Source organism: Lactuca virosa, chromosome 5 (assembly GCF_052849685.1).
Source record: "Lactuca virosa cultivar CGN04683 chromosome 5, Lactuca_virosa_CGN04683_v6, whole genome shotgun sequence".
In the NCBI taxonomy this organism is placed as follows: domain Eukaryota; kingdom Viridiplantae; phylum Streptophyta; class Magnoliopsida; order Asterales; family Asteraceae; genus Lactuca; species Lactuca virosa.
In genome coordinates this window covers 137,693,296-137,703,517 of record NC_136430.1, presented here as the reverse complement: position 1 = coordinate 137,703,517, position 10,222 = coordinate 137,693,296, and the positions used below count along the sequence as shown (strand labels likewise).

The 10,222-nt window shown below is 33.4% G+C and overlaps 1 protein-coding gene across 2 annotated transcripts; it reads left to right on the top strand.

The window, feature by feature from the left end:
- Nucleotides 1-3,845: 3,845 nt before the first annotated feature.
- LOC145112542 (actin-7-like) lies at nucleotides 3,846-9,157 on the top strand. 2 transcript variants are annotated; one of them, XM_079048694.1, is made up of 7 exons: nucleotides 3,846-3,992; nucleotides 4,707-4,776; nucleotides 5,263-5,656; nucleotides 6,658-7,277; nucleotides 8,259-8,327; nucleotides 8,424-8,465; nucleotides 8,819-9,157. In XM_079048694.1, exons 2-5 carry the CDS (start codon nucleotides 4,717-4,719, stop codon nucleotides 8,322-8,324), a joined length of 1,140 nt encoding a protein of 379 aa, XP_078904820.1. In that variant the 5' UTR covers nucleotides 3,846-3,992; nucleotides 4,707-4,716; the 3' UTR covers nucleotides 8,325-8,327; nucleotides 8,424-8,465; nucleotides 8,819-9,157. The 2 variants fall into 2 exon arrangements, with proteins under 2 accessions (XP_078904820.1, XP_078904819.1); XM_079048693.1 differs by having other exon boundaries at nucleotides 8,420-8,465.
- Nucleotides 9,158-10,222: the final 1,065 nt, after the last annotated feature.

Sequence of the window (10,222 nt, the reverse complement as noted above, 5' to 3'; positions counted from 1 at the left end):
CTCCAGTCCTAGTTCCCTAAACAACCAATGATTTGGAAATGAATGAATCGGCATGTAAACATGTACAAAGTGTATAAAGTAATTATTTATTCATATTACGATAAAAAAATGATACTAATTAAAGTAAGTTCAATAAAACTAACAATATACCGTATCCACATCCCACCAAGGAACCATAAAATTGGGGTATTTAGCTATCCCAGACATAAATGCCCTCCAATCAAAACCATCTTCGAGCATATAGCAAACAAAAAAATTTGGAGGCATTATTGTATACCGATCAGTTTCAAACCGTCTCTCCATCAACAGTCTAATCCAAATCGTCATATGCTGCGAAAGTTATGTTAGTTATTAATTAATAAATAAAAATCAATTATAATCATAAATTTATAAATACTTACTGCTTGATCTAACCAGCCGTTGTGTGTACGCCCAAACAACGCACTTCAAACCTCTTTATCTAATACAAAATTGTAGAATCGGTGTTCCACGTTATACGCAGAAAAAAAAATAGTTTTGTAACACAACCTCACCGCCTGCTACATAAGGCTGCAGATGCAAAACCGAAAAGTCATGATGAACACCGAATGTTGGAGGAGGAACATGGGTTGTTTGGCTTTGGTGTCGTGTGTAACTAAAACAATTTTCAAACATTTAAATCATTATGTTTTGAAAATTTGACATAAAAAATATTCTTCCAATATTATCTTTTAATGTATACCTGTGTGTATGGAGTACACTTACACTTTGATGGATTACGAAGCCTAGGTCTATCGGGTGTAGCTTCATTATCATTAAAAACATGATCATCAAAGTGATTTGTAGAACCTGTAATTATTACCTCTTCATCTAACACCTATGTTAATACGTTATATTAATAAAATGTATGTATTTATTAACAAATAATATCATAAATGTAAGTATAATAACATGTTCATCTTCATTATCAGAAAAATCGTAAACATGATCATCGAATTGATTTGTACACCGCCCCCTTCGTGCCCCCTTTTGTCTAACACCTACATTAATACATTATAATTATTAACAAACAATATACATAATTATTTACAATTTATATCATAATTATAATGCATAATAACCTTTTCAGCTTCATTATTATCAAAAACATTATCATCGACTTTGTTTATAGTCCAAGCCCCATCATCTAAAACCTACATTAGTACGTTTAAATTATTAAAAAATATACATATTTATTAACAAATTATATCATAAATGTAGGGTGTCACTAACCTTTTCATCAAAAGAAATATTTGTCCGAAATTTTCCCGGTTCATCAAAATTTATGTTGTTCCATATACCATCGTCATCCACTTCTTCCACAAACACCTCAGTGTGTTCTTGCTTCCTATACACCTGTTGTTCAAGTTTAAATAACCGTTTTGCCAACTCTTCTAATTTTGATTTCCCACTTCGTCCACCTCTACTGTGGGAGCCACCACTAGAAGATACATTGCACGAAGATTCATCTTGCCTCGTAAAATGGTTCCGCACTGGGGATGGAACTGAATGTGGTTCATCATATACATACTCTTGATATGACATATAATAAGAAGACATTCTCTCATTATCTCTCGGTAGCATACTATGTCTTGGTCTTCGTCCCTCCTAAAACAAATTAACATATTTATAATGTACGTAAAAGTCCAAACATAAAATTTAAATAAAGAAAATAAAATATAAAAACCTTTGTCATATCAAAAATCTTGTTCACATCAACCCATTTCAATTTTCTGGTTGCACTCCATCGTTTCATCCGAGGTGTTTCTTTGTTTTTTTGTAACGCAAAACCACCACCTCGAACAAATGGAAGCATCTCATACACCCATATCTATAATTTTAGCAATTATATTAATAACAATTATAACAACTAAAATACTTGTTATATCTTAAAAATAATTGTATATTTGTATACCCCGAATGACACCGTAAATCCTGACACGGAATACTTGAAAGGTTGACGAGGCTCGGGTAGTGATAAATATTTATTGATCTTGTTCTATGTATCCTCAAGGTCGTCGTAGGTGAAGTCCCATAAATAGTTACCCCAAGCAAAACTACAATAAAATATTTTTAATTATAATAAAAATTATCAAAAAAAATATAAAACTTTCAAAGTCAACAAATAATACATGTTCCACTTATCCAAGTTCTCAGCAAAAAAAAACCAGTCTTGTGGCACACGATCATTTGCTTCTTTTCCCAAAAAGCCTTCACACACAACGTATATCAGACATGCTCAAACTGCATCATCGTCGATAGCTGCTAATAATGGCTGATTTAAAATATAATTTTTCAAATCACAGATTTTCACCGAACTATTAGTGTGGTTCGGAAAGAGACGTTCCCACAATAAACATCTTTTTTGACTACTAAATTTTTTTTTCTGAAACTTTTTTTCTAATCATTTTTGGATACTCTCCAAAATTAAACCCGGTTATCAAACAAAACTCTTCCAGGCCATAAACCATTTTAGTATCCCCCAATTTAAAATACAACCGCTTTATGCCATCTGGGGATACTACTGCATCCGACCGTAACTGATGAAGAAACATCTTATAAAACAGCAACCCGTCCTCTTGTAATTGAGCAACATCCAACAAGTAACCAAAAACAGTGTTTCTAAAAATTTCACGTCGCTCTCAATGAAATACTTCAAATATTTACCATATATTACATCCTGATCCTTTTAAGTTGACAACAGCTTTAACATTTAGATTTCTATAATCATGTTGTATTGTTACAAATTATATTATTGTAACAAAAAACTCAACAAGTTAAAAACTATTATATTTTAAAAAATTCGGCAAAAATTCCGCAATTTAAATCACAAAATAACCGAAATATCTATTTATAAGCAGGATAAATAATCCAATTTAAATCACAAAATAAACCAAATATCTATTTATAAGCAACATATTTATAAGCATTTTTTATAACAATACCAATTAAAAAAAACATTTTTTGATAAACTATATGTACAACATGTACAATATCAAAATGCAAAGGTACAACATCATCAAGTAGCAATAATAATTAGTATATCAAAAATTTCATATTATTAAACATATTAACAAAAATATACAACCACATAATGCACAATTTACGCAGTACACACTTGTACAATCATACATCTACTTATTAAATACCATCAAAACCTCAAAGCTACTAATAAAATCTACTAACTATCAAATATAACATATAAATCTAAAAAAATACAATAATAAAACACAATAAAGTTTTGTTTTTTTATAATTTTTTTGGAATAAATAATAGAATAATAAGGCCTAAATTGATAAATGATGATTAAAACACAAAACAGGTAAAGATCTTACCATATTATCGGGATTGTTCATGAAATCGTCCATAATTGCAGATGGGGTAAGAAAATCGCTTCCCGAAAGTTTTCTAACAAAAAAGAGTGAAAAATGAACAAAAAAAAACGTTTTTATAGTTGGGCAGGGCTTGGTTCGCAGATGGCTAGCTATGTTTGCAGATGGACTAGTCCATTTACGAATGTACAAGAAGCTGAAGCACAGACTGTTCTTTAGCAACTTGGAGGTTGCTTTATGCTGCTTCTCTTCCATCTGCGAACATAGCCTAAACATAGCCTAACCATCTACGAACCTGATGATTATTTTTGCAACTTCGGTCTTTTTTTTTGCTATTTTTCACAAAGTAATTAGGGTTTTTGGCTAAATTTACAATTTTCTCTATATAGAATCAGCAAACTATATATATATATATATATATATATATATATATATATATATATATATAATCATTAAGTAGCATGATTTGTTTTTTTAAATGTTCTTCTACCTAATACTTCCTAATTAATTCCATAAGTCAACCTTCCATCTTACGATGACCTTCTCCACCGAACGGACCAAACCACACCGGAGCCTAGGATTTGAGCTGCCGGCAATTGGAGGTTGCTTTATGCTGCTTCTCTTCCATCTGTAACAGTAAAGGTTTGCTGCGATTATCTTGCAATTTTAATGTGTTTTTCGTTTTTAATTTCCGATCTGTGTCTCTTGACATTCAGTAAGGATCCGTATCGAATCTTCTCTTTAAATGCAACTGAAATCGTTATTTTTTGATATCTCACAGTATAGCGAACAATATCTGTTTTTTATTGGTAAATCTGGTCAGTTGGTTGTTATGATTGACTGATTTGATTCTGAACTGTGTAAGATGAGTGACGTGTAGAATTTAGACGTTCACAATGGAGTTTATTAGTAAGTCAAATAAGCTTGTGAGTGTAAAGACGTTTTTCATTACAGTTTTTTATAATTCTAATAATTGTTTATTAATTTCCATACCTTTTTCACTTTGCTGCCTAGGACCCCAAAGATTTGTGAAAAAGATTTATTGTAGTGCAGATATCTTGAGGTTTTGTTCTGTTTGAATTGCATTCTCGATTTCACAAAATTTATTAAATATGTGAGGATCCGTTGAGATGGTCATCAAAATCTATATGGTAGTACTTGGTAACTTTGATTTGTTTGGTGGGAGTTAGTTTGAAGTTCTTTTGACCATATGAGAATAATAGGAAAATATCCAGCGGATATTACTGGGATTTTTTTGCGTATTTCTTGCAAAATAAGCTAAGGACTACTGGAAAATAGTTGGGATACAAAAATCTTGTTTTCTAAATTCATAGTATTTTGATGTTTCTGTTGCAGGTTTATAGAAATGTCAGACTCTGAGGAGATTCAGCCCCTTGTTTTTGACATTGGATCTGGAATGGTGAAGGTTAGCATAATTCGTATGTTGCTATTTCCTAGTCATATGAAACTTTCTGGAGTTGGTTGGATTCTCGTACTTTGAATTTAAATAAGGGATAAATGCTTGTTTAAGTAATGAAAAATCATAGTTTTTCTCGATTATGCAAGAAATTAGTTTTTAGATGAAATACGCAACAGTGTTTCTATCTATCTCCAAAAAATACAATATTTTACCTAGAACAGGCTAAAAGGTGGTTGCTAATTCGTGTTAGTTGCATAAAGTGATAAAAAAAAAGTCATAGATTATTGCATTAAATAGTAAAAAGGTGAAACATTTTATAAATAAATAAGCATTTAACTGGTGCCAAGTCATGAGGTACCCTGTTTATCATGTTGCATATTTTGCTCTTAGAATGAAACGTTGCGTATTTTGTCTAAAAAATATATTTGTTGCATTAATTAGGTAAAAGGTTACTTAAATTGGACTTTTTTTGTTCATTGATTAAATTTATAGGCAGGGTTTTCTGGTGATAATGCTCCTAGGGCAGTGTTCCCCAATATTGTGGGTAGGCCACGACACATTGGTGTTATGGTGGGCATGAACCAGAAGGATGCTTATTTAGGAGATGAAGCCATGTGGAAAAGTGGTGTTTTGACTTTGAAATACCCAATTGAGCATGGTGTTGTCAGCAACTGGGACGATATGGAAAAGATTTGGCATCACACTTTCTATAATGAGCTTCGTGTTGCTCCTGAAGAGCACCCTGTGCTTCTTACTGAGGCACCATTAAATCCCAAGGCAAACAGAGAGAAGATGACTGAAGCCATGTTTGAGACCTTCAATGTTCCCGCCATGTACATTTCAATCGGGGCCGTGCTTTCTTTGTATGCGAGTGGCCGCACAACTGGTTAGTTTCACATTACTCTTTTGTTTTCAACTATGTTTGCATTTTGGTATTGGGAAAATGGTAGTAAAGATTTGCAACAGCCCTTCCAATGAAAAATAATAGAAAAATAAGAATACAAAAATATACGTGGAGAACTGCAAAACCGGAGAAAATAATAGACCTAAATGGATGAGAAATTGTAACAATCAAACAGACTAATGTCTATTCTCTCAAGCAAACTCTCAATCGCAGCCACACTTTCTAAAAGTTTAACTCACACCTTTTTACACTCAAATACAAGTAAGTTACTTATGTAGCATTTGGTATGATGGAACCATCATTGGAATGGAATGGTTCATTCCATTGGAATTGGAAAAAAAACATGCTTGTTTTGCCCACTGAATGGACCATCATGAAGTAATGTGATTCTTTCCATTATGCTGATTTCCATTCCTTAGTCAAGTGACGTTTTCATTTCATTCCATCATGGAATTGAATGAAAATTTCTGATACGTCCCCATCCATACTAGGCCTGTAGCAAGCCATAAACCTAAGTGTAGAACTCACTCCCAAAAGCCTTTAGGTGGAAGGGACACCCAGATTTTTAAGTCACCAACTTAATTTACTTTCGGCTGATGTGGATAGTAACAAATCATATGACGTTTATATCATTAAAGAAGAGGGAGAAGGCGCAGAGCAACCTAATATTCTAACATTTTTTAAACTTATTATGGTGATAAAGACTTGAAGTCGTTGCTGAATACTTGACATTTTGTTTTGATCTTGTTATTCACTTGTTTTGTTATGATATTGGTCATATTTGATTTTCCTAAAATTAGTTCCTTTCTTATTTAGGTAATCCGACTAGACTAGTCCCCGCCTAAGCCAACCAAATTGACCCTTAAAATGTATTTTTCAAAACTAAAGCCTTGGACCCTTTTTACTGGCATGAACACTCTCCACCTTTTTTTTTTTTTTATCCATCTGTGTGGGATAAATGTCAACAATAATATTTCTCACAGGCATCGTGTTGGATTCCGGAGAGGGTGTATCCCACATGATCCCAATTTACGAAGGGTACGCATTTCCTCACACCATCCGCCGTCTTGATCTCGCTGGCCGTGACATCACAGATTACCTAACGAGAATCCTGATCGAAAGAGGCCACGCTTTCACCACTACTGCCGAACGGGAAGTTGTCCGTGACATTAAAGACAAGCTTACATATGTGGCTCTTGATTACGAGCAACAACTCGAAACTGCAAAAAGTAGTGCGAGTGCCTCTGTTGAAAAGAACTATGAGCTGCCCGACGGACAGGTTATCACGATTGGGGCAGAGAGATTCCGCTGCCCAGAGATTCTCTTCCAGCCATCTCTCATTGGAATGGAAGCTGCTGGTATTCATGAGATGACCTACAAATCTATCATGAAGTGTGATGTTGATATCAGGAAGGATCTTTATGGAAATATTGTGCTTAGTGGTGGGTCAACCATGTTCCCGGGCATTGCTGACCGGATGAGCAAGGAAATCACTGCCCTTGCTCCTAGTAGCATGAAGATTAAGGTGGTTGCACCCCCGGAGAGGAAATACAGTGTCTGGATCGGAGGATCAATCCTTGCATCTCTCAGCACCTTCCAACAGGTAAATTAAAACCCTGATAAAGTGTTGTCTGTCTGGATAAATAAATGATGTTTAAAGTCGTTTTCTTTCTGCATAAAGTAAAAAAAAAAAAAAAAAAAAACATCTGTATAAAGCTTACTGGGGTTAAGTCCTTGCCCCATTAAGTGTTGTCCGGTACAATGATGTTTTAAAAAAATAGGCCAAATTGCAGGGAACCTAGTTTAGTTTCATACTTTCATCACTGATATGGCAATTTACTTTATTCATTACGCATAATAGATATATATATATATATATATATATATATATATATATATATATATATATATATATATATATTCTTTTACCCATGTAGCAATGTACTTACATTTTTTACAGATAATAGTAAAGTTGCTTTAATTTTTTTACCAATAGTAGTCGCATGGTCGTTGGTACGTATTCTTTGTATGAGTATTTAAATGTAACTACGATGCTATTATGGGTAACGAATTGTAAGTGGGTTGTTATTTGTGTAAAAAAAATATAGGTATGTTGCTATTATGGTTGAATATTACTATCATCGATAAAAATTCTAAGTACATTGCTATTATGGCTAAAGAAATGTATGTACATTGCAAGGAATATTGGAAAAACAACATACTTCACATTCATTACCAATACGGGCAACATACTTTAATCTATACGCATATTAGCAAAATACTTGTATTCTTTTACCCATAAATAACATTGTACTTCAATTTTCGTTTATTGATTATAGCAACGTTACTTTATTTTTTTTTTTACTAACATTAACAACGTACTTACATTTGCTACCAATACAAATAATGTAATTCACTTGGTACATATTGTTACTATGGGTAAAGAAATTTTAGTGCATTGCTATTATGGGGAAGAATGAAGTACATACCCAATATTTAGTAAAAAGGAGAAAAGTACGCTGCTATTTTCATAATTTTTCGTAAAAAGTATTTGACCAACTTACTTTTCTTGTGTGTAAATCAGTTGTGGATTGCCAAGGGAGAGTATGACGAATCTGGTCCATCTATCGTCCATAGGAAATGCTTCTAAGTAGTAAGTAGTAAGAACGTATTTTGTTGCTTTTGATGGTTGAGTTTGTTTTTGTTATTATAATCTTTATTTTTCTTGTTATGTTTCATGTGAAGTAAGAAAAGCAGACATGGACATGTGGAGTTGTTAACAAACAAGAAGGTAATCATCGTTTCTAGTAACTTGTCACCACCACCACCGCTATGTTCTCTCTTTGGTTTTTGTGTTTTATCCTAATTTTCGGTTTTGTGGTCATTATATTATAATTGATTATATTTATTGCTTGGTGAGTGAGGTTTTAAACTTCCATTTGTTGATAGATATATTCGTTTGCTGCTCTATCGATTTGTTCAAAATATCTATTGCTAGTGATTATATCTTCAAATTTTTGTTGTACTTGCGAAATGTATAATGTTATTTGGAGGGTGCCATTAAAACCTAGGATCGAATTTGCTACTTTTTGAGTTAGCATGCTATTGTGACATTCTTAAGATTGCGTTTGCTGCATTGGACAGAATTGAATGGGACTGGAAAAGTTACTACTGCTATTTTCGATGACATGGATGATGATGAGGGCATTCACATCTTTTGCATGCACCACAAACAGAGCAAGCTTCTTTCCTATCTTGTTCCACCTTTTTGGGTGGGACAAAAGTTCCAGTTTTTGTCTGATTAACACCATTTTAGTCTCTGGTTCAATTGCATATCAAAACCGATGACAAAGTGGTTTGTTATGACATTAACCTATTAATTTGTTTAAAATTTGTGATAAACGGAAAGGATTCTTGATGCAGATGTACAAATCAAGTTGTATCTTAGATTCTTCACTTTAAGATAAAATATTTTTAGTCGAAGTTTCTACATGTTTGTTTTAATAAGGAAGTGATAATCCAAACGTTTGTTTTGATGAGGAAGTGATAATTTTAAAATATCGAAATATATATTTTGTTATAACAATAATATATAATTAACAAAGAAAGTATTAAAATATGTTTTGGACAATTTTTAAAATGCTTGACATGGTTTTAAGTTTAAATTTGTGATCTGAAGTACTTAACATTGAGGCAAGTTTTGAATAAATGAAACTCTTGTTAGTGAGGCGACTTGAAATTAAGACATGAAACTGATAAAAGTGGCTCTAAGGGATCCTATACTATTGTGTTCTCTTGTCCTCTTTAAAGCTAGAGAGTATCGTGTTTAGGGTTTTGAAGGCCCCTACCCCTCAACCTCATCTTCTCCCCTTTGCCGAAGAGAGAGACTATGTGACAGTGTTCTTCCGGAGAGAGAGAGAGAGAGAGAGAGAGAGAGAGAGAGAGAGAGAGAGAGAGACCTCAGCTGCCTCCTTCCTCCACCTCATCCTTGTCAAAACTTTTGCCTTCCCCACTCCCTATAGCCTAGTGCAATGTAAAATAGAGAAGTGGGAACGTAAATAAAATTGACAAACCGAGAAGAAAGAGTTCAGTACCATATATATATATATATATATATATATATATATATATATATATATATATATATATATTGTTAGGAAATCAGAACAAATTTGATGCCACTTGCCAAGCTCTGATACCACATGTTAGGAAGTAATGCGAAGAACAAGCAAAACCAAAAAGCACACAAGACACAATATTTATGTAGTTCGGTCAATGTGACCTACGTCCATGGGCAGGAGGGGGGTATTCTTTATTTATGAGTTCTCAGACAGAGGTTACAAATACAATTCAATAGAGATTTGTCTATCACTCTACAATTAAAGACACACACAAATGACTAGTAGGCATCCCTATTTATAGTGAAGGGATCAGACCTTAAACCCTAATGAGCCAAACTTATAAGCCCATAGGCCCATGAACAGAATCAACCAATCACAATCCGCCATGTAGTAACTTCTGGAATCTTCAACCTCAAGAGTATCAACC

What these genes read in the sequence shown, in the direction of transcription:
- LOC145112542 (XM_079048694.1), top strand. Translation starts at nt 4,717, where the DNA reads ATGTCAGACTCTGAGGAGATTCAGCCCCTTGTTTTTGACATTGGATCT. An exon ending in TGCGAGTGGCCGCACAACTG is followed by an intron (nt 5,657 to 6,657) that starts GTTAGTTTCACA and finishes TATTTCTCACAG; the next exon opens with GCATCGTGTTGGATTCCGGA. An exon ending in CTCTCAGCACCTTCCAACAG is followed by an intron (nt 7,278 to 8,258) that starts GTAAATTAAAAC and finishes TGTGTAAATCAG; the next exon opens with TTGTGGATTGCCAAGGGAGA.